General features: G+C 36.5%; 1 protein-coding gene across 3 annotated transcripts in view; it reads right to left on the bottom strand.

Annotated features, from left to right (window-relative positions):
* The window catches only part of LOC102016365 (solute carrier organic anion transporter family member 1B3), a 91,251-nt gene that overhangs the window by 60,360 nt on the left and 5,128 nt on the right, over nt 1-25,763 (bottom strand). The window contains exon 1 of one of the 3 annotated variants that reach the window (XM_013511266.1): nt 9,347-9,504. The exons of the other annotated variants lie outside the window; for them this stretch is intronic. Coding sequence (XP_013366720.1) covers nt 9,347-9,364 — 18 coding nt within the window. The 5' untranslated portion in view covers nt 9,365-9,504. Of the gene's footprint in view, nt 1-9,346; nt 9,505-25,763 lie in introns of those variants that run through there. 3 annotated transcript variants of the gene reach the window in all.

Below are 25,763 nucleotides of genomic sequence, written 5' to 3' on the forward strand. Positions count from 1 at the left end.
TGGTCATACTTCCAAAATTGTTGTACAAATTAAATGCTGCCCCAATCAAAATAGCAACAGCATACTTTGCAGATCTAGAGAAAACAGTCCTAAAATTCACATGAAATCATAAGAGGTCCAGTATAGCAAAGGTAATTCTGGCCAATAAAAGCAAAACAGGCAGCACAGCAATACCTAACTTAAAGCTATATTACAAAGTATATGTGATTAAAAACAGCATGGTACAGAAACAAAAACAGACAAGTGGATCAATGGAACAGAATCAAGGGTACAGAAACTTCAGCAGATATACACAAGTATCTGATTTTGAAAAAAAGAGGTCAAAAGCTTATGTTGGAGGAAAGATAGCCTGTTCAACAAGGGGGTGGAAAAACTGGTTATCTGCCTGCAGAAGAACAAACCTGGACCTTATCTCTCACCATGTGCTAAACTAAAATCAAAGTGGATAAAAAATCTAAACATTAAAACAGAAACACTAAATCTTCTGGAAGATAAACCAGGTGAAACATTTGAAGATATAGGTGTAGGAAAGGATTTTATACATAGAGTTTCAATAGCACAAGAAATAGCAGCAAAAATCAACAAATGGGATTCTATCAGACTAAAAAGCTTCTGTATACTGAAAGAATCAGTCAGTAGATGGAAGAGACAACATACAGAAGGGGAAAAAAATTTTGCCAGCTACTCCTCAGTCAGAGGATTAATTCCTAGTATATACAAAGAACTCAAAAATATTAAACTTTCTAGAATGAAAGACCTACATGAGAAATGGGCAAGGGAAATTAATGGACATTTCAGAGATGAAGAAATGCAAATGGTCTATAGGAAAACATGTTCAACATCTCTGACCATTAAAGAAATGCAAATTAAAACAACTTGAACCTTCTATCTTTCCCCAGAAAAAGTAGCAATCATTAGGCAATCAAATAATAACACATGCTGGCAAAGCTGTGGTGAAAAAGGAACCTTCCTTCACTGCCAGTGGAAGTGTAAACTAGTACAAGCATTATGGAAATCAGTATGAAGAGTTCTCAAAGAAGTGAAATTAGAAATTTCATACAACCCAGCTCTTGCTCTGATAAGCTTCTTCCCCAAAGAATTTAAATCATCATACTACAGCAATGCTTGCATACCAAAGTTTATAGCAGCACAATTCATAATAGCTAAATCCTGGAAGTAGCCTATATACCCCTCAATAGATGATTGGATAAATAAAATGTGGTATCTATATATAATGGAATACTAGTGGGCTATAAATAATGACAAATTTAAGACATGTAGGAAAATGGATGCACCTGGAAAACACAATACGCAGTGAAATAAGTCAGACACACAAGCTTGAATACCATATGGTATCTCTCATCTGATACAGGCATAGTACAAAAATGTTATAGGATTGAAAGAAAACAGCAGGAGATGGATCTCTAGCAATAGAGAAGTAGTTCAAGGGAACTAGGATGAGGGGAATAGAAGAGGGTAAGAAGACACAAGAAGAATAAAGCTATGCCATCCATATACATGAACCTAATAACCCCAATTAATATAAATACTATATGGTCTAACATGAACTAAGGCAGTAATATCAACAAGTATGAGAAAGGGGTCAGTGGCATTGCTGGAGAAAGGTGGAGGGAAGATTGGAAAAAAAGAAACAAGCTGTACTACACACCTGTACCCGCTCCCAAGATGTTTGTGAACTGCAAGAATTGGACACATGTACTAATGAAATTGAAAATAAAAACAAAAACAAACAAGGAAAGAATTGAACAACTTAAAAAAATTAATGAAACACATACATTGTCTGGGTAGCCAAAAGAAATAGTCTTAAGACCAAAGTTGCCCAGAAAGATACATATTATATAAAGATTAAAAACTGAAAATGTCAGCCTGGCATGGTGGCACATGCCTGTAATCCCAGCACCCTGGGAAGCTGATGCAGGAGGATCACATGTTTAAGCCCAACACCCTGACATAAAAAAAAAAAAAAGTAAAAAGGCAAGAAACGGAGCTCAATGCAGAGGCTCTAATGTTTCAACACCCAAACTTATGAAGCAAAGATTAACATCACTGAAAGAAGAAATAGTGACACAAAAGTTTTAGGTGAATCCAATATTCCACTTTCAATTATGGATAGAACAACCAGAAAGAAAACAAATTGAGAAACAGAAGACTTGAACAACACTAGAGATCAACTGGACCTACCAGAAAAATAGAGAATGCTCTCTCCAGCAACAGCATAACATAATTTTCTCAGGCAGAAATGGAACATTTTCTAAGATAAAACATAAGTTATACCACACAAAGTCTTAATAACATTTAAAAGATTACAAAGATACCAACCGTCTTTTTCCAGCACAATGGAATGAAACCAGAAATCAATAGCAAAAAGACAAAAAAAAAATCTAAAATATATGTGGAATCTAAAAATGCATTCTTTTTTTTAGTACCAGTAATTGAACTCAGGACCTTGCACTTTCCAGAGAGCTGGTTGTGCTGGTGTGCTGTATCCACGGCCCTAAGATTGCATTATTCAGCAACCAATGGATTAAAAAGAAATTACAAAAGAATTCAGAAAACATCTGGAGAAAAATGGAACTAAAAATACAGTATAGTAAAGCTTATAGGATTTAGTTAAAGCAGTACTCAGATAAAGTTTATAGTCTTCAGTGATTATATTAAAAAAGAAGAAAGATCTCAACTAATAATCCAATTTTACCTGTTAATAGACCAGGAAAATGATAAGTCAAACCCAAATGTAGGGGAAAGAAGAAAATAATAAAGAATAGGACAGACATAAATGGAATAGAGAATGAAAAAAACAATAGAAAACAATCAATGAACCTTTAAACCTGCAAATTTCCATAAAATTTAAAACTTTTAGTTAGACTAAGTAAAAGAGAGAGAAGACTTAAGTATCTAAAACTGGAAATGAAAGAAGAGACAGTATAGTTGGTGGCTCCAAATTAAAAGAATTATAAGAGACTACTCTGAAAAATTATTCACCAACAAATTGGAAAGCTGGGAGAAATGAATAGATTGCTAGAGAACTTACTACAGTTCAATCATGAATCAATAAAATTCTAAACAGACTGAGAACTTGTCAGGACATTAAAACAGCGATCAGTACCCTCCTAGTAAAATAAAAATCCCAGGACCAGATGGCTGGGAAAGTCTCCCCAGAACTTCAGGAAGAATTATACCTCTAAAGGACTTAATAAATCAAAAATACAAGGGGCTGGGGATTTAGCTCAGCGGCAAAGCGCCTGCCTGGCAAACGCAAGGTCGTGAGTTCGGTTCCCGGTACCGGAAAAAAACAAACAAACAAACAAAAAAAAAATCAAAAACACAAACTTCCATATTACATGGTTTCATTTATATGTGAAATCCAATGCACAAATCAATCAAAGAGCAAAATAAAAGATAGATGATCAGAAACAGGGAGATAGATCTTTTGCTAATGGGAAGGGAACCAAGAGGTAGAGGGGAGGAGTCCAAGTGGGGGAAAATAAACAGAATGAAGATGTGTCACGTATATGTACCAGCTCCTCACAATGGACATCAGCATTATGTATTACAGATATGCAATGATAAAAATAAAATGAACAAAGTAAATAAAGTACAGTACAATAGACAAAGATAGAGGCACACAGGGAGGCAAGACAATTCCAAACTCAACCTGTGTGGCCAGCATTACTCTGCTTCTAGAATGAGGTGAAGACACAAAAGAAAACTAGATGAATATTCCCGATCAATACTGCTGCATAAATATTTGGCAACATTAGCAGACACAACTCAACACTGAAAGAGTATTATTCCATGACTATATAGGATTTAAACCTATAATGCAAGGGTGATTCAACATATGAAAATTGATCACTACCAGAGCTTAAGAAAAGGAAAGACCAAAAAAAGATGATTACCTTAATAAATGCAGAAAAGTCATTTCACAAAATTCAGATGAAATTTTGATGAAATAAACAAGTCAGGAATAGAAAGAAGCTAGATAAACGTAATAAAAGCCTACAGCTACCATCATACTCAAGAGAGAGATGCATATCCTCTATGATCAGAAATGAAATCATGGTGAGCAGTCAGCACTCATAGTCAGCACAGTGCTGCAAGCTCCATCCAGAGGAATTGGACAGGAAGAAAGTGTAGGGAGAGGGGACTTTAGGCAGGCAAAGAAGAGAAAAGGCTTCATGAGGCTCATTAAGGAAATTAGTGGGAAATCTGGGAATGTAGACTGGTGCAACCACTGTGGAAATCAGTGAGGAGATGCCTCAATAACTAGGACTAGAGGTTCCATTGGACTGAGCCATTCCCCTCCTAGGTATCTTCCCAAAAGAATTAAAAGCATTATGCCACAGTGATATATGTACACTTATATTTATAGTTATGCAGTTTGTAATAGCCAATTCATGGAAACAACCCAAGTGCCCATTAACAGCTTGAATGTATAAAGAAGATGTGCTTTTCTATATACAGTGGAGTACCATTCAGCCATAAAGAAGGATATGCACAAGACATTTCTAGGAAAATGGATGCCCTTTGAGTAGATACACTTCAGTGAAATATATCAGACACACATGTGTAAATACCACCTTGTTTTTCTGGTATGAGAAACCAAAAGTTTAAATAAGGACCAAAATGTATAATAGGTATTGTGAAATAGGAAGAAAATGTTCAAATGGGGCGGGGACAAAAGCAGAGGGGAGGGAGAAAGGAAAGAAGGAAAAAGTTTTTTAAAAATGAGAGAAGAAGGAAAACATGGAAATAAAGCTTTTGCAAATGGGGAGGGGGGAAAAGGGTTAATGGGGCGGAAGAGAATGGGAAAAACAAAACCAAGTTACATCATATACAGGTACAAATTGCCTATGATGAATGTGATCATTATGTGTAACTAAAATGTACCAATGAAATATGATTGAGAAGAAAAGAAATTAGTAGAAAATCTCAGTAAAACAGCTTTTATCTCTGCAGTTAAATTTTCTAGCTAACCCTGGCGAAACGTTAAAACTTTACTAGAGGAATTTTTTTTTACATAGGGAAAGGTGGATCCAAGACATGATACAGATAAGCTATTAAAAATTAATAGGGAATTTTTTTGTGTGTGTGGTACCAGGAATTGAACTCAGGACCTTGTGCTTGCCAAGCAGGCACTTATGCTGCTGAGCTATATCCCCAGCCCTAATAGAGAATCTTGATAAAAGCATCTTTTGTCTCTACAGTTAGACTCTACAGGTCAAGCAATTAGAAAAACAAAGAGAGAGACTTGGACCCAAAGAGGCAGCCCATAACACAATTACCGTAGGAATTTATCAGGAAGAGTTAGCAAAGCACATAGAAAGCCAGAAACAAAAAACACCAGGGAAAACAGCTCCCTAACCCACCCCTGATAAAATACAAAGGAGACCAGTGGCAGCCACCTACAGACTCATATTTAATATGTAAAACGCATACACCTATCCATACACACACGTATGTATATTCTCACTCTAGCGTCAGTTTATTATTCCACCAGACAAACACCTGTCCCCTTTACATAACCATTAATCCTAAACTACCTTGCTATAAGGTTCCGGCCCACTCTTACCCTTCACAAAGGGCCAGTCAGGGATCAAAGGGCCAGAAAGGATGTAGTCAGAGGTGCCCAGGTCAGGACCAAAGACAGCCAGAAGTCCAGTCAGATGCTGATGACTTCCAGGTGCCCACATGGGGAAGGGGAAGAATCTCTAGTCTAAATAAAAGGAGAGGGACAAGGGCCCCAGGGTATTAGCCTTTTTAATGCCCCCTACTGTTCCGGGGTAGCTGTCTATCTTCTCTTTTCCCTTTTCCAAACAAACCATTGTCCTTTACTTTAAACTCTGCCTGTTTAACTCCTTGCTGGAGCCGAGCTTCTGACCTTGGTAGCTGCATGTTGCGATGAAGAGTCCTTTGCACATCCCACCTCCAAAGTCTTTTAGTTCCCTGGCCCGAGATACCTTAAGGAAGATGGCTGAATATGATCAATAAGCTGTCCTGCAGTCTCTCGTCGCAGATTACTTGAGACCAGCCCTGTAGCCTGGCCCTTTAAGGAATGGGCTACAGGAAACTCAGCTTTCAGGAAGCATATATTTCAGACTATACAGAAAAAGAGCAGGGCCTTATTGCTTCCCCTGGGCTCAAACTGGCCACTCTGACAGTTTGGGGCTAGAGCCAAAAACAATAATGTTAGTCCGCCCTCTAGTGGACGTTGAAAACTTTACCCAAAATGTGAATTTTTAAAATGCTGTGAACTGGATTTAAAATAGAATATAGTCTACATAGGGAATACTAAACCTCAAATGTAAAACACGAGAGTCCCCCAGCCAGTTAAATGCAACTGCCATGGACACCATCCACAGTTTTGGAGGACAGGTCTCATTGCGACAGTATAGCTTGATCTCCCCCACACACACACACTCATGGAGGGGAATGTCACGCATGCACTGCCGCAGTTTCCTTTCTGGTTTGATCCTCCGGTGGCAAGGAGACAATCTTAGCTCTGAGATTCCCTGCTCTTGCCTTCCTAGGATAAAGGTGACAACTTCTGCGCGGACTGTCTCATTAACTCGTCGTAGGGTACGAGGAGAATTTCTCTTAGCTAATCACAAATTCCAATCTTTTCCTGTAATTTTGTACATTCTGCTTTTTTTTTAATTTTGGAGACATATTTCTGTTAAAGATCAAAAAAGGAGAGAGAGACCCTGCATGGCTTTAGTTGGCTTTAGTCAGCCTTCTCCTTTCCACTAACTAGAACTCTCAAGTTCAGCCCATGGAAAATGAGTGTTTGCTTATAAAAACACTGAAGCCAGGAAAATCATCTTAGATAAGAAACACACACCCTTCTGCGGCCAGAAGGAGCCACATAAAGATGAGGACCCCGACCAGTGAACCCCGCGCAGCTTCCCACCCAGCAGGTGTGGGAAACCGAAACCAGAGACCCAGTGGAAAGAACTGACTTCTGGCTAACACCAGAGGGAGCTAATTCCAAAACGAACCACACTGCGGGGCCAAAACGCATTCAGTTTAAGGTCGGATTTCCAAACTGCTCTTTAATCACTTTCTAAACTAAGGGCAGTAAACTCAGTCCACCTGAGGCCATGGCTTCCCCTTATTGGTGGCTGGGCTCATGCCATGAGCCATGCAGATACTACTGGCCAATCAGATGACAGCTGACACTGTCCATGGAACTTAGTAAAGTCTATGGACTTGAACTGAAAATGAGCCCATTGGTTTATACGTTCTCTGTAGCTTGCTAACTCTCCCACTCTGGGGAAGGCACTAACCTCCTTATTCTCCCCTATGCCTCCTAACTCTGGGCGCCATTATTCACGTGTGGGGGAGGAAATTGACAAACGTATAATTTGTGATTGCTGGACAATGGGTATAGGCTTTAACCTGTGAGTTTAAGTGTTTTATAGATACTGGATCATAAAATCATCAGAGTGGGTTTGAGTAGAGTCTAGACTATCCTACTATTGAGGAGATTACCTGGGTGTTTAGGTAGACAGCACAAAATGTCTTGGAGATGTCTTTACCCTATGACCCAAGCAAGGGATTTCTTCTGGACACTTACCTGCCTCTATGTACCCCCAGGGGTGATAGATCTCCTCTGCAGGTTTGGATTTTCCAGTGAAGCGTGTCCGTTACCACTACTCATTCAGATACTTGAATTATTAGAATGAAATACTGGCCAGATCCCTCTCTCTCACACTCTTTTTGTTCTTTCACGAAACTTCTATCCACAACAATTTGTGTTATCGCCTCACAAAAGGTTTATGTCTATGTAGGAACAGTATACCAGGAGGCCCCTATTCTTTCTCTGTATCTTAGAATTTCTCCATTCAAAGTCTTGGGATAAAAAACTGAAACAAGACCCTTCTCCAAAACTGTCTCACTAACATGGTGGCAATGACCATTCACCCTGCCCTTCCGGGAACTGCGGTGTCATTTGCTCACCCTGCCTCTTCCAAAATCACTGTGCTATCCATCTCCCTGGGGCTCAGCTTAACCACTTTTTAAAAGGTAAGAGCATACTGGGAAGCTCTCTCCATCTGAGGCATAGTAAACATCATTACTAGGGAATACAGAGGGTCAGCCAGGGCCCTAATCCAATTCCTAGGGCAGAGAGAGAAAAACAGAGAGAGAAGTAGGGAGAGCTGGCATCAAATCCAAGTAAGGATATAATGCAGACCAATCCTGAAGGTGGTAGGGGCCCAGGGTGAAGGTCAAGGCCACACCTGGACTTTCTGATGAGATGAGAGAGGTCCTTTCTCTGTTTATAAGTAAGAAGAAGGATGTTGTCTTGGTTTCTTTTCTTACATTGCTGAGGAAAATCACCTGACACTCAGAATTAAGGAAGGAAAGGTTTATCTAGCTCACGGTTTGTGGAGGTTTCAGTCCATACTCAATTGGCTCCAAGGCAGAGTGGCACATGGCAGAGGGCAACAGTTCATGGTGACAGAACACAGCAAAAGCAACCAGAGAAAAAGCAAGGAGCCCTAGGAAGCAGCCTCTTTCCCTCCCTTACATTGTATGCAAACTACCCACCCCAAGGCAGGTGTAGCACTCACATCTATAATTCCAACATTGGACCATGAATCAATTATAAACTCTAGAATCCTGCCCCATGACTGCATGAAGTTTTGAGAGAATATCTAGACACAAACTATAACAAGATGTCTAGTAGAAATCTGCAGCAAGGCATTTTGGGGGCTAGGCAGGCTTTCTTCCCCACCTTAGCTTTGAAACCCAGGTAGACTTCACACTAGGGAAAGCTCAAAATGTAAAGATGCTAAAATCTGTCTACTGTGTGCATAGGTGATGTCTATTTTCTCACCCCAATCAAGATATTCTCTATGTAATGACATCATACATGGTCTCTGCTTTCAAGGGTCCTTTTCTAAAAGTTAAAGGATTGCTTCCTTCCATGTCTACTCAGTTGTTACCTTTGTCGGGCTGTTTAGTAGTAGTTCTCTTCTTGTGCTTACTTGGGCCATGCATTCTAAACTTTCTTTTTAAAAGACAAAGAAGAAAGAAATTAGACCCAGAGAGGTGCCAGGTAACATACTTACAGTTAGAATTTATCAGGAAGAGTTAACAAAGCACATAGAAAGCCAGAAACAAAAAACAACCAGGGAAACCAGCTTACTAACCCACCTTTGATAAAATACAAAAATGACCAGGGGCAACCACCTAAAGACTCATTTAATATGTAAAACACAACTATACATATACACATGTATGTATATTCTCACTTTAGCATCACTGTGTTATTATGCCAGACACACGTGTTCCCTTTATTTAATTGTTAATTTTAAGGTACCTTGCTGTAAGGCTCCATCACAAAGGAACAGGATGGAATAAAAGGGTCAGAAAGAATGTAGACAGAGGTGCCCAGGTTAGGATCAAAGGCAGCCAGAAATCCAATCAGATGGTGATGATTTCCAGTTGCTCACGTGGGGTATAGAAGAATCCCTAGTCCTAAATAAAAGGAGGCAGAGATAAGGGCTTGGGCAAGGCAAGGGCTCTTTCTAATGCCCTATTCTTCCAGAGGAGCTGTCTGTCTTCTCTTTTTCTTCCCTTTTCCAAATAAAACATATTCTTTTATTTTAAACTCTGCCTCTTTAATTCCTTACTGGTGCTGAGATTTTGATCTTGGTAGCTACATGTTCCAGATAAGAAGCAGTGTGTACATCTTACCCCAGGTAATACTTTAAGTGCAATTTAAAAAGACAAATGTAGAGAGGGGAAATCAAATATAGAAATGCACCAGATAGTATAAATGGCAGAACAGTGTACCACAAAGGACAGAATGGTCTCTAATGGAAACATTAACCAGAGGAAGAGCTGATAGGCAAAGCACGGAGAAAGTGTGGCATATGGAAACCAGAATAATCCCCCAGCTTGGCTGTGCGATTTGACATTTCCACAAAAACAATACAAAGGAGAAAAGGGGTGGTTGCCCAGCTTAAAAGAAAAATCACTCTGTATATAAAAATACACACCTACACATGTATATATGTATTGTCGCTCCAGTGCACTCGATACACACACATTCCCTTCTGAATCCTGCCCTTTCTAGAAGGCTGTCCTAACCAACCTATACATCAAAGGGATACAGCCCTGCAGGGACAAAAGGTCAGGAGAAAGCCAAACAAAGCCTACTAAAAGAAATGTTCACATAGGCAAACATGCCTGGGTTAGGGTCTTGTGACCTTGGAAAAGTTCAAACACAGCCCCAGGAACCAGTCAGATTGTGACAAGTTTTAAGTATCCACCTGGAAGGAAGCGTCCCTAACCCTAATCAAAGAAACCAGGAACAAGGGCTGGGAGATATCCCCTCTTTTTACACATTCCCTGCCTTCTTGTTTCTGTCTTCTACTTTCCTTTCCTTACAAGTAAAGCATCCCTTTTCTTAAACTCCATCCTTCTAGTTCATTATTGGTGCTGAATTCTAATTCATAATTGGTGCTGAGTTGTCCATTCTGGCTAATGGCTCACCTTCCTGTGATAAAAAAGCAAGGGAGGGGAATCAAGGGAAGGAAGGGAAGGGAAAAGGAAAGGAAGAGAAAAGGAGAGAGGAGGAGAGAGTGAAGGAATACAACTGCCACCATCTGAGACTGACCAGAGCCCGCTGTGAGCCTCTTCCAACCTTGTTTGCAAATATGCTTGCAAATCTGCTAATGATGTATAACCATTTGTTATACATCATTCTAACAGTTGTGGGATTCTCCCTAGGACTCCTACCATGTTCTGCTGCCCTGGTCCTGACAGACCACAGCCACTCCCTGCATTTCTCAAGCTTTATCTCTAGCACATAGCCACAATTCCTTTTCACTGAGTGGTTTCCTTCAGAGCCCCATTGTGAATTTTTCCCCCCTTAACTCATCCTATGTACACAACCCTAGAAAAGACTGCACAGCCTGTAGGAGAACAGCTGGTCCTGATACCAGCAGTTCCTCTTGGACTTGTCCTAAAGAAACCTGTCCTGACTGTAGAGCTTGTATCTTCATACATTATTTTTCCTAACAGAAGTGAGAAAACAAAGCATCTAATCGAGAAATAATTTAAATGATTGCTGTTCACATATGACATGAATTTATATGTAAAATTTCCACAAAAACAAATTCTCAGAACTAATTTAAAAATCAGCAAAGCTGCAGGATGCAAATCAGCATTGCAAACTTCGTTGTTTCTATACACTAAGGATGAACAATTCAAAAAGGAATTGGAAAACAATTACAGTTAGCACAGCATCAAAATGCATGCAGTACTTGGCAAATAAGCACTGCTTCTGCTAAACTTAACTAAGGAAGTGAAAGATGAGATCACTGAAAATCATAGCACATTTATGGAGGAAGTTGAAGCAGACACAAAATGAGTGAACAAACATCCCATGCTCATGGATTGGAAGACATTGCAATGTTGAAATGACCACACTACCCAAATCCTCCTACAGACACAATGCAATCCTTGTTAAACTCCCAATGACATTTTTTCCTCATAAAGAAACAGCAACACAAAATTCATATGGAATTGAATAGCATAGAAAAGGCAGGCTGAATAGGCAAGATAATCTTGAAGAAGAAATCCATATGCAAGAGTTGCCTTTTCATTGCTACATTCTATCAAGATTTATTCATTTGTGATTAAAATGTCAGATTCTTAAACTATCAAAGTCTCCTAGTTTATAAACCCTTATCATGGGTGCTGGTATATAAAACAAGAAAAGGGATCTGCACCATGAATGTTTGTTTTTTTCAGTGACATTCAAACATTTTTAAAAATGAGCTTGGGGGTGAAGTATATATAACATAAAATTTACCATTTTAACCATTTTCAGGAGATAATTCCTTGGTATTTTTTACATGCATAATCAGTCCTACCTGTTTTTAAGACTTTATGCTCACTCCCCAATAATCTATCATCTATCTATCTATCGTCTATCTATCTATCTATCTATCTATCTATCTATCTATCTATCCGTCTGTCTATCTATCTATCTACCTATCTATCTACCTATCTATCTATATCTATCATGGATCTATCTATTTTTCCCCATTTTCCAGTCTTCTAGACCCTGATCACCTCTAAGCTACTTTATATCTCAAAAAATTCACCTAATATACATGTTTTATTGAATTGGAGTAAAAAAAAAAACTGTTCACTTAGTCTGATTTATTTCATTGAAAGCATCAATCGTGTTGTAGCGTGTATCAGAATTTTATCTCTTTTCTGATCTGGATAGTATTTTGTTACATATATTTACCACATTTTAATGATCTGTTTATCTCATATTGAATACTCAGGTTGTTTCCATCAATTATAAATGACCGTGCAGTGACCATTGTGCACAGGTATCTGTTTTAGTCCTTCTCGGCAAGTCTTTTGTTTATATACATAGGTGTGGAATTGCTGGGCCAGATGATATTTCACCATTTATCTTTTTTAAGCACTGCCACAGTGACTGCCATTTGACATTTCCAACCAGCAGTGTATGAGGCTTCTACTTTCTCCACAACTTTACCAAAATTTATTTTCCATTTAAAAATGTTATAGCAGTCCTCTAGTGAAATGTTACATTATTGTGGTTTTGATTGGCTTTTCATTAATGTCTGAGGATGTGGATTAAATATTGATGTGCTCATTGGCCTTTGCTTACCACCTTTAGAAAAATATTCATTCAAGATCTTTGTCCATTTTTCATTCGGGTTGTCTTATTGAGTTGTAGGGATTATCAATATATCTGAAATATTATTCTTTTATCTAATATTTGACTTGCAAATATTTTATCCCATTCTGTAGGACATCTCTTGACTTTCTTGTACTTTCTCATTTTAGGGTTTTTGTTGTTAATTGTTTGTTTTGTAGTACCAAGAATGCAACCCAGAGCCTGCCTACTAGGCTACCTCCCTGGCCCTATTATGAGACAAGAACTCACTAAGTGTCCAAATTGCCCAAACTGGGCCCAAACTTGCAATGCTGCTGTCTTAGTCTCCCAGAATCCTGGGATAACAGATATGTGCTGCATGTCTGGCTGTCTTGCTCTTTTGCTAAAGAACAAAAACTTACTAAGGTCTTTAAACTTGACAACATCCAGTATAAAAATATGTTTATACTTTTTTTTGACAGAGTCTCATATGAATGAGACCAGGCTGCTCCTCCACTCATTATGGAGCACAGGCTGGCCTCAAATTCACAGCGATCCTCCTGGCTCAGCCTCCCAAGTGCTGGGATTACAGACATGAACCACCACACCTGACTTACACTTTCTTTTGTCACTCATGATTTTGGTATCATATCTGCCTTCATATTTTAAGTATAAAAATCAATGATCCCTGCCCTACTTACTGAAGATACTATTCCTTCCCCAGAAGACAGACTTGGTCTCCTCATAAAAATCAATTAGTCGTAGATATGGGCTTCTTTCTTGAATCTTCAGGTATAACTCATTAGGGTAGATGTTATGCCAGGACCATATGCTTTTGATTATTGTAGCTGTCAAGTGAGATTGAAATTGAAAGTGTGTCTTTCAACTTTTTTCTTTTCCAATATGGTTTTGCTTATTTGGGGACCCAATTCCATGAAAATATGAAGACTGATTTTTCCATTTCCATAAATAAAGCCTGTTGAAATTTGTAAATGTTGTAAAGAGTTTGTGGAAAATTTCATATAGTGTTGACTTTCAAAAATAATCTCTGATCACGAACACTGCTCATCATTTCTTTTATTTATTTGTTTGTTTATTTTTTAAGAGTAGGCAAATTTATTGGAGAAAAAGAATGTGCAAGGGGAATGAAGAATAGGAATCACTCCCAAGAGACAGGAGGGGTCCTGAATGGGTTGTCCAGTTTATATATCTATCTATCTACCTATCTATCTATATATATATATATACATATACATATTTGGAATTGGGATAAAACTCAGGACGTTAGATATTTTTCAGCAATGTTTTGTAGTTTTTAGTGTACATACTTTGCTTCCTTGTTTAAATTTATTCCTAGATATTTCTCTTTTTAGAGATACTATTACAAATGATCTTATTTTTCTTTTTGGGATGTTCGTTGGTGTGTGTAGTAACTCTATTGATGTTCATGTGTGATTTTGTACTATGCAATATTGCTTAGTTTGTTTACTAGGTCTCGTAGAGTTTCATTGATTCTTTGGGATTTTCTGTATATAGGATCATTTTCTCTGCAAACAGATTGTTTTTCCTACTTTCAAATTCAGATGCCTTTTATTATTTTATTTCCATCTAAGTGTTCTGCCTAGAATTTTTGTTAAATATCGTTTAGCAAATGTTAACTTTGGGCATTATTGTGATGTTCCTAGTCTTAGGGAGAAAATTTCTAGTCTTCTAACCCAGAGTATGATGTCAGCAGTCATTCTTTCATAAACACTCTTCACTATGTTGAAAAAGATTCCTGATATTAGTGGTTTTCTGAACGTTTTTAATCACAAAATGATGTTGCATTTTTGTAAAATGGCCTTTTTATAAATGAGATTCTCTGGGGGTATTTCTGACTCTTGTTAACACATTGCAGTACATTTACTGATTTTCTTATACTTAATGATAATTGCACACCCAGGACAAATCTCACTTTGTCTTGGTACATAGACATATTAATATTCTGGTGGACTTGGCTTGCTAGCATATTCTCCACATGTATGTTTTCCAATATCACTTATTGTTGCACAATTATCCACTTGTTTATATGGATGAGCTAATATTGATGTATTAATGTTACCTCAAATCCATATTTTATATTACCATTCATTCTGTCTTGGGAGATATATAGATAGATAGATAGATAGATAGATAGATAGATAGATAGATAGAGATATAGATATAGATAGATAGATATAGTATTACTTTATTGTGCAGAATGTTTCCCTTTTTACAAACTCTTCCGTGGTTTGTCTATTTGTCCCTTGTTCTCCCTTTCAAACCTTTGGCCACCATAAATCTCTTCGCTGTATTAGGGATTTGCCAATTGCAAAATGTCATATTCCAGTTTCAATCATCAATATGTAACTTTTAAGACTGGCTTTGTCATTTAAAATATGCTTTTAATGTTCCTCCATATTTTTCATAGTTTGATATCCAGTTATTTTTTAATCACTGAAAAATATCCCACTGTCCGACTACACAACTGTTGCTTACCTATTGACATGTTGAAAACATCTGGATTGCTTTCAATTGTTGATGACTATGAACACAGCTTCATAAACATTTATGTGCAGGTTTTTGTGTGCACACAGTTTTCAACTCATTTGAAAAAATGCCAAAGACTATAACAACTAGATGGCATAGTCAGCCTATTTCTATATTTGTGAGACTGTTTTCTCAAGTGACAGCAACAATTTCAAATTTTTCTCATTTTCATCATCATTAAAACATGAATGTTCTTATGTCTCCATAGATGACTAGCATTAAGTATTGTCTCTGTTTTGTGTTTTATCCATTATAGTAAGTCTCGGGTCTGGGCAAGGTGACATATGCCTATAATCCCAGCACTTGGGAGGCTGAGGCAGGAGGATTGCTGCAAATTTGAGGCCAGCCTGGGCTACACAGTGAGCTCAAGGCAAGACTGAACTCTGTAGGGAAACCCTGCCTCAAAAAGTAAAAAAAAAAGTAGTGGGAGAACATTGTTTTAATTTGTAATTTCTGTGTTATGTGATATTGAGAATATTTTCTCTATGACTCTTTGCCAAATGTATATTATCTTCAATGAAATATCTGTTCATATCTTTTAACCATTTTATAATTTAGCTGTTCACTGTGCTATTTTTGACCTTTATGTGTTCTTTATGTATTTAGGGTACCAGTCCTTTATTGAATATATGATCCTGTCATCCCACTCTCTCTGCACTCCATTTTCTCTGATGAGGAAATTGTTTTCAGTGAGAAATGGTTATGTGTAGTTCCCTGAGCTTCTTTGATGTTGAAATTCATGTATTTTATTATACTTAGGATGTTAGCCATTATTTCTTTAAATATTACTTCTTCCTTTCTTTTCCTTTATTCTACTTTTGCAATACCAATTATTTATATAATTTTTAAATGATGTTGTTCAATAAGGAATTACATTATGTTCATTTTTCTTTATCCTTTTGATTTTCTGCTCCTCATAATATTTTCAAATGTGCTATCTTCAAGTTTGCTGATTCTATGTTCTTTATGCTCAGATCTACACTGAATTTTTTCTTAGTCCAGGCCACTAAAACAAATTGCCTCTGAGGAGTTTAAATCTTTTCTTTATAGTTTTGGAAGCTGTGAAATATTAGAACAGGGCCCCTGCATGATGGCTTTTGGTGAGGGCTCTCTTTCAGTTTGCAGACACCCAAATTCTCTTTGCACACTCCTTTGGAGGAATAAAAACTATGGAACGCATTTATCTCCCACTTCTCAACAATGTCACATTGTTATTAGAGCTTTAACCTAAATTTAGAGAGGACAAAACATTTGGTCTTCAGTACTTTACACATGGACTTTTACATTTGTTAATGTATTTTTTAGGTCTTTCAATTTTTAGCCAGATTTGCAGAGCCTAATGGTTAGTTTTACACAAAAATGCATGGCCGTCCTGGGTGTCTTGGGCACATGTGTCATGGCCTGGGCATCTATACAGCACTCTATGTGCCTTCACTGCACAGTTGCTTTTGAATGTCTTTATTTCCCAAAGGAACTTCCTTGGCACTGTTTTCAGCTGTTTAGTGATGTATAAATCTCAAACATGATCTTTTGCTCCTGCCTCTGTAGGTTACACTGTCATCTGCTTTACAATACTTTTCAGAAATACCTGCCACATTGGCTCACGTTTGTTCTAAATTGGACAAAATAGAGATGGAAATTTTGTGTTGGTACTTTGGATAGCCCTCAGATATGTCAAATCTGCCCAGCTTTTCAGGCCAAATCTTAGTCTGCTCCCACTGAAACTAAGGATCAAAGTCTTTCACTGAGAACATGCTCTGTCTTTATGACTGCTGTTTTCTAAGCAAGGGAAATATGGCAAAAGTGAACAAAAACAGAACAAAGTTTCTCCCCCATTTTAAAGGTGCCCTTTTTATAAATTTAGTGATTACTTAATTACTAGAAACTTTATCTTTCAGAGTTGCCGTACAATTAATTCTGATGGTTCCTAGCAGGTTTCCCATGTATCTTTATAAGGATAGGAACTTAGGAGCTGCTTATCTGATGGTTATTTTGACATCATCAATCCAAAAATATTTTGAATACATTAATATCGATTACATCATGGCTAAAATGCTGTTAAACCTAGGAAACATTGTTTATGCTATCCTAGAAAAGTATTCTCGTAAGTTAACTTCGTGTAATTAGGTTGACAAGTGCCTCTCATCTCCTGAAGCGGAAAAAAAAAAAAAAGTTTTCCCCCCAAAGATATTCAAATTCTGATTCTCACAATCTGTCAGTGTGTTGCCTTATATCACAAAAGGGACTTTGAAGAATATGATTCTACTAAGGATCTGCGGTGAGAGACCAGCCTGAATTATTTGAGTGAGCCATTGTAACCACAAGTGCCCTCCTAGTGGAAAAGAGGAAGGCCACAGACTCAGAGTAAAAGAAAATCATAATGATGAAATCAGTGGTTGGAGGAATGTCTTTCCTAGGAGGGACAAACACCCCATAGAATGTGGCAGGCTCTGGAAGTGGGTAAAGGCAAGGACCAGATGCTCCCTAGATCATCCACAAGGAGCCTGCTCTGCTAACACTTTGATTTTAGCACAAATACACATTTTGACTTCTTAAGCCATGAAGTTGGTGCTATTTATTAGCAATGGAAAACTTACACTTTCCCTTTCATACATGAGTGAATTCTGTCCCACATTGTATTCAGTGACTTTTGATTCTTCCTTCTCCTCTAAGAAAATGGGACAGCGCATCACCTGTGCCTTTGTGTCCTTAGTTCAACAGGCTTTAGTGCTTTACTAGAGTATGCTGAATGGAGAAATCCTGAGGTTCTTTCTGGATAGTTGGGGAAGAGATTCATTATTATCAATTCAAAAGACTACTTTGTGTTCCTTTAGTAATTTCAATCTTAAATTCTATGTTAGTAATAGTTTACTACCTTTGCTATATTTATTTTATCTGCATTAATATTTTCCTAGTATACTGTAGCTCAATTTAAACTTTTTTAACTTCCTCTGTTATGGTGGGTTTACTACTTGTACTTATTATATTTTTTTCTCAATTTTAAAGCCTTTGTTTTGACTTTTTCTTCTGATTGGCAATCAATTTTCAAAGTATGATGACCATAATATTTAGAATTATTTCTCCATTCTTGTTTGAGGTTTGCAAAATTTCTTTTCCTTTCCTAGGCATTTACTAATCCATGATAAGGAGGAAGAGGAAAACGAAGAGGGTGAGGAGGACAGGGAGTGGGTGGAGAGAGATGATATCCTATACTTACATAGTATTTTGGGTCAAGCACTTCACATATGCTGATTTTCTCAGTTCTTACAACACAAGGAATTGAACTGCATTGAAAATCATTTTGACCAATATGAAGATTGAAGTTCTAAGACACTGTGAAATGCTCAGGGTCTTAAGTGGCAGAGCCAAAATTTGAACCCAAGTAACTTAATTTTAGAATCACAATTCTGAATTACCTTTTAATTAAAATACTTATAATGTATAATGTGTAAGCACTTACACTTTGCTCTTCTTTCTCAGCCTTATGTGTATTATAAGGCTACTTCTTTCACAAAAAACAAATTTTAGATATATTAATAATTTTACTTAATCATTGAGGTGTTCTTTTTTCTTGTGCTACACTCCCTTTAGAATAATTTGTTGTTCTTAATAAAGACTATCAATTAATTCTTTGAGAGAAGATCTATCAGGGATAATTTTTTAGATTTTCTATGTGTTGAGGTGTCAGCCTTGTAACACAATTTGGCTGAGTTTATCATTGTAGCTTCAAATTCTTTTCTCTGGAAGATATGACAGTTCTATTGTCTTCTTGCCTCTGGACTGCAAATGAGAAGTCACATGTGCCTACCTTCCCAGTTGTGTACAGCTAGGGTGAAGCTAATTTGTCTATTTCACCATTATCTTTTTGATGTTCCTTTTTGGGATTACATCTTCCTATGTTGTCAGTGGTAGTTTTTGTACCAACATCTAATGGGAGCACTAGAGGTAAATAAAAGGATAAGGAATAGATGGAATTCTTAAAGTAATAATGACAGAAAAATTTCCAAAGTTAATGAACAAAAAAATAGCTCATATATCCTGGAAGTTTAGTTAAACCCAAGCAGAATAAATACTAAAAATTAGTTAATTAAAAACTGTGCCTATATATGTTACTTTCAAATTATTAAAACCAAAGTCCAAAAAAATTCAGAAAAAATACGAGAAAAATAAAATATATATAAAGGAACAGGTAAAAATAACACGATTTCTCAGAAGATACAGAAGCAAGAAGAAAGTGAAATATGTAAACTTTTCAGAGAGAATGAACTACTTAATAAACCTTGAATTATGTACCATGTCCAATTAGCCATCTAAAGAAAAAATAAACACTTTCTAAGAGAAACAGAAATTAAAGGAAATTGTCACTAGTAGACCTGTATTGCAAGATTTTAAAAAAAGTTCTTTAGACAAATAGGAAAAAAAATATCAGAAACACAGATCTTTATTATTTCAAAGTGGAATTAATGAGGATTAATTTGAAATGTATATTACAGAAAACATAGTAAAACTTAAATTTAAAAGGAAACATAATGAATATGCTATAAAGAGAAAATAGAATCTTAAAATGCTATATTACAATTGCTACAGGTAGAAAATAGAAGACAAAAATAGGAAGAATAAGAGCAACAGAAAAACTAGAACTCACATGATAGATATTAATCCAACATATCAACAGTCATTTTTAATGTTGTCACTTAATGCCCTAATTAAAAGACAGATTATCACAACACATCAAAAATCAACCCAATCCTTTGCTGTGTACAAGAAACCCACTATAAAAGTACACATAAGAAAAAGGAAAAGTGTGGAAAGAATATTCAATGCTCACATTAACAAAAAGAAACCAAAAATATCTAAATTAATTTCAAAACAGAGCAGACGTTATAGCAAGGATCATTAACATGGATGAAAGGATATTACACAATAAGAAGGGAGTCAGTTCAAAGAATTCATAATAACCCTTAATCTCTTTGCACCTGACTACATAACAACCAAGCTATTGAAGCAAAAAGCAGTAGAACTGCAAGGAGAAACAAATGGATTCACTGTCATACCTGGAGAATTTAACACTTCTCTATCAGAAATGGACAGATCCAGTAGATACAAATGAAAGTGACACCACTGACCACAGTCACACTATTAATTAACTGGATATAATCAACTGATATACCCAACCTTACAGTAAAAATAGACAAATAGATCAAGAGTGGAAAAATAGACAGATAGATTAAGGGAAAAAATACAGAACCACATAAATACTGTTGACTAATAAAGTGCTTTACTTTCTCCTTACCCCATTACAAATGAGCAAAGCAATACCATGAGGGAAAGATTGTATGCAAAATTGTAAAGCTAAATAGAAACCTTTTACTCATCACAGGAATTACCTTAAAATGTGTTGCCGATCTCAGTGGAAAATACAAAATTATAACACTCCAACAAGTTAACTTTGGGAAAATGTACATGGTCTGGTATTTGATAATGTCGTTTTAGGCTCAATTGCATAGCCAAAATCCACTAAAGAAAAGATTGATAAGTAGATAAAACTATATGCTCCCCCAAAAGGCATCACCAAAACAATAGAAAAGTCATAGACTGGGAGAAAATATTTGCAAAAGAAGTATCTGATCAGAATTATTTTCCAAAATACACAAAGAGCTCTTAACATTCAAATAGTAAGAAACAACCTGATTAGAAAAAATGGGACAAAGAACTTAAAAAATATATACAGATGAAAAATAAGCATAAGAAAAAATGCTTCATGTAGTAGTTACCTTTCTCCTCACTGGAAAACAATACTTGAAAATCACAGTTTAAAAGAGATGTTTCTTTCAGCTCATCTTTACAGGTAAATGAATACATGCATGGTCAAATTGCTCCAAGCAAGAGACATCATTGTGGCAGGATCTGATAAAACAGAGCTATGTAATTCATGGTGGCCGGAATCAGCACATGGGTATAGTACCAGAGAGAGTGGGAAGAGGTAGGGATCATATGTAGTACCCAAGGAAACTCTTCCATGACCAACACAGCAACACCCACAAATGTGCTTTATTTTTCCTTTAGAATGGGGTATTTCTTAATCCAATCTAGTGACATCACGTCAACCATCAAAATGCACCTCTTATCAACTCAAATACATCCCCTTAAACCAAAATTAGTAACAAAAATACTTAATGTTTTTACCAAACATGTTATAACTATCCTGTGTACCCAACAATACAATAGTCCCAAAGTATCAACAATGCATCATTTCTCAAATCAAAGTCTCTTCTGAAACACAAAGCAAGCTCTCAACTGTGAACCTCCTAAGAATCAATAACAAGATATATCACCTCAAAGCACAATGGCTCAGGGAAAATATTTCCATTCCTAAACAGAAGGATATAGAATAAGAAAGAAACAGACCAAATGCTGCAAATGCAACAGAGCAAGCATTAAATATTGTAGCTCCATGTCTAGCATTTGGGGCATGTGGTAGTGAGGGTGAATTCTAGAAAGTATGGCCAGAATTGAAAAATTCAAGCTGAAAATTGAAATTACTAAACAAATGTCTAAAAATAAAACTTTCTGAAGCACACCTGAGGCAGTCTACAATTGGTACCTTTCCAAAATTCCAAGGTAAACACCATTCAAGTGCATATAAACTGTTCCACAGGAGAGAAAAAAATGTACTACTTTACTTATTCTACCAAAAACAGCACAACTCTGATACCAAAACCAGGCAAAGTCATTCAGGAAACACAAAATAATAGACCTATTGCAATTGTGGATATGTAAAAACTGTAATGAAATATCAGCAAATCCAATTTAGTGATGTATAATAAAAAGATAATATTGAAAAAGCAGGTTAAGTTTATCACAAGCACTTAGGGATCTCTCATAATTGAAAAAATCTATCAACCATTATCATACTAAAGAGACAAATGTTTGATAAACTCATTATAAATTTATACTTAAAAAACTATGAAGCATGTAAGGAAAGAACTTAAATTGATAAAATGTGTTTCTAAAATGTATTCCAAACTCAATTACTAGGTGAATATAACTACCAGTGTTTGATCCAACATTTAATCTCACAAAAATATAATAATTATACGGATTGGAAAGTGTTAAAAAGAGACGAATTTATTTATTTATTTATTTATTTTTTGGTTTTTCTCCGGTACGGGAACCGAACTCACGACCTTGCACTTGCCAGGCAGGCGCTTTTGCCGCTGAGCTAAATCCCCAGCCCCAAGAGACGAATTTAGACTGATATGACTGTCTTCTAGTTATTAACCTTTTGAAGAAACTATGGAAAATTACTGGAAATAACTGAGTAGTAGCAAGTTGATGCATGTTTCAATTACATTGCTAACACCACTAAAGAACATCAGACAAGTTAATTAAACAGGAAAAAATCATTTAAAATATTAAAAAATATGCCAGATATTTGGAAATAAGGAACATTTTAAAACTTCATTCAAAGGGTAAAATAAAGAATTATATCATATTCACGAACAGAGGGTTTGAAATTTAAAAGCTTTGTGTCAACCCTAAAGCAATCTACAAAGATTTTAGTCAAAATTTCTAGGAGATTTTTCATCAAACTTAATAGGGTTTTTTAAATAATCTGTATCAATCTTTTTAAATGGCCAAGAATATTGAAAGCATATCTGAGTAAGAGTAAACAGAGATTGCCTGGTCTAAAAATCATAACACGTAGTATGAAACTCCAGACAATACCTATCCCTAGGAATAAATTAATAATTAAACTAAAAAATAGACCAAAGAAGACTCATATGTACATGACACTTAACGTAAGTATAAAAGGGTCATAGCAGGAAATGGGAAAAAGAGGAACTGATCAATAAACAGCACCAGAAAAATAACAATATATCTGAGAAAGAATAGAAACTAATTATCTACCATGTATCTTACATAAAATTTAGTTTTATGTAAGTCCAGACTTTAATGTTACAAGCAAAATACTTAGATATGAAGTTGTCTCATATTAAAATAACTAGGTACTCACAAATATAACTGACTACTTACACATGTCCTGTTATGAAATTACTTCACAAGCTCAAGTATATCAAATTGAAAACACTTTCTCATTAAAAAATTCACTAAGAAAGAGAAAATCTAGTTAAAATCTTCAAGTATCAATATATGTACTACTATATAAATTATATATAATAATAAATTAACACTAAAATATCATATTTATGTAAACAAATCAAGAAAAGTAGAAATGGATAAATTACCCAACATAAAAATGGATAAAGGACCTCCAGGAAGATGGTGGAGTAATGAACAGCAGAGAAACAGCCTTCTCAAGATTTAGTGTCCAGACGCTGGAATATAGCAATGTGAAAAGAAGGAAGGAAGTGGGTCCCTAGGACCCAAGAAGGAGCTGATGTGAGAACTGAAGCCCACAGGAAGAGCAAAGAGACAAATTTCAATGAAGAAGAAAGGAGCGCCATGTGGTTCTTTCTCCCTGCTCCCTGACTCACTGCAGAGGATGGGTGGCTTGAACCTGCAGATGCACAGTGACTACTGGTGACCCCAGAGGCTTCTGTGGAGAGATGCACCCAGAGAATGAAACAGTGGGCACAGCAGACTGCAGCAGTTGATGAGTTATTCAGATTCAGAATCCCCCAGGAGAGGGCAAGTGGTTCATAGCCGACTTTGAGAGAGGCCGGCTGAGCTCAGAGAGGCCAAGGGGCTCCCAGTGTCAGGGTGAAGCAGAACTGAGTTCAAGTCAGCAAAAGGTAAACGAACTAAGTTTAAACCAGCAAGGAGACAAATTCAAGCTAGCAGGTGGCATATGCAGTGTTGCAGGCAGCATAAACCAGGTTCCAGCTGCACAGACAGAAGCCAGCCTGAACTTCATTGGAATTGCTGGGATTATCCACTAACTCACCGGAAAGCTACAGCTGGCTTGCTAGGATTAATCAATATGGATCTGGATTCTGTCTGCCCACTTTGTCTACCTGTGACAGCAGAGACACCCTGTGAAGTGGCCTTTTTTTCTGTTTTTCTTTTTCTTTTTCTTTTTTCTTGATTGCTTCTTCTTTTTATGAGTGTGGACACTGTTTCTAGTTTTGTTGTTGCTGTTGTTTTTGCTCTGTTGTGTTTTTTCTTTCTTTCTTTCTTGTCTCTTTCCCTCCTGTCATCTTCACCAATTTCTCAAAGTTTGCATAATTTTCTTTGTCCTCCAGCCTTGATTCTAATCTCTTCTTCCTCTATTGCTTTGTTTCCCCTCAAGATGGAAAATTAGTAGTTGCCAGAGTTTGTCATTTTTTAGGCTGTTTAATGCTATTGTTATTCCTGATTGTACTACTTTAGCCAAGGTGACATAATTGTTCTAATTAGTTGTTTTCTCTGGTAAGACTGACACTGCCTAACAGTTAGAAAAAGATACTATAGGCCAGAACCAAAAATAAAGCAAGGGCTAGACCAAACAGGCAGCAACATCTCATCCCAATAAATTGAAAAGGTAGATCTTGCCACAGACACAAAAACCTAATGCCAGCTACACCTGGAAGACATCTTTAAGAAGTAATCACTTCCTAAGGGTTCTAAACAGCACTAAAACTATTCACCATATGCAATTCACAAACATCAACCTAGGAATTAAATTTTTAAAAATTTGCATTTCTTGAATGACCAGTAATATTAAACCTTTTACATATATTTATATGCTGTTTGTACTTCTTTTTCAGAGAAGTGTCTATTCATCTCAGATACCCATTTTTGCATTGGGTTTTGAATTTTGAAAGTCTGATTTTTTTCATTACTTAATATGTTCTATATATTAGTCTTATGTCCAAAGAAGAGCTGGCATAAATTTTTCCCACTCTGTAGGTGGTCCTTTCACTCTGTTGGTAATTTCTATTGATATACAAAGCTCTTTAATAAGATGAGATCCCAGTTATTGATGCTTTGTGATAATAACTGTGCAATCAGGGTTTTGTTCATAAAATCTTTGCCTACACCTATGTCTTCCAGAGTTCTATCTATTCTATCTTCCTGCAGATTTAGTGTTTCTGTTTTAATATTTAGATCTTTGATACATTTTGGTTTTGGTTTAGTGCATGGTAATAGACGTGGGTCTAATAGTAATCTTCAGCATTTGGAAAGCCAGTTTTTCAAACACCACTTATTAAAGAGGCTATCCTTCTTTCAGTGAATGTGTTTGACCCCTATATTGAAGACCAGGTGGTTAAAACAATACTGAGATTACATCTTACTCTAGAAAAAAATGGTTACCATCAAGAAAATAACTAATAACAAATGCTGGTGGGGCTGTGGGTAAAAAAGTAACATTTCTCCACTGTTGGTGGGAATGTAGGCCGGTGCAAGCACTGCAGAAATCACTATGGAGATTCCTCAAGAAGCTAAAACAAGAGGTTCCATTTGACCCAGGTATTTGCCTTTTTGTATTTCCCTGAAAGAATTAAAAGCATCATACCACAGTAACATATGCACATTCATGTTTATAGCGGCACAGTTTGTAATAGCTAAAACTTGGAAA

The sequence above is a fragment of the Chinchilla lanigera genome, unplaced genomic scaffold (genome assembly GCF_000276665.1).
Source record: "Chinchilla lanigera isolate Chin_1 unplaced genomic scaffold, ChiLan1.0 scaffold00012, whole genome shotgun sequence".
Lineage (NCBI taxonomy): Eukaryota > Metazoa > Chordata > Mammalia > Rodentia > Chinchillidae > Chinchilla > Chinchilla lanigera.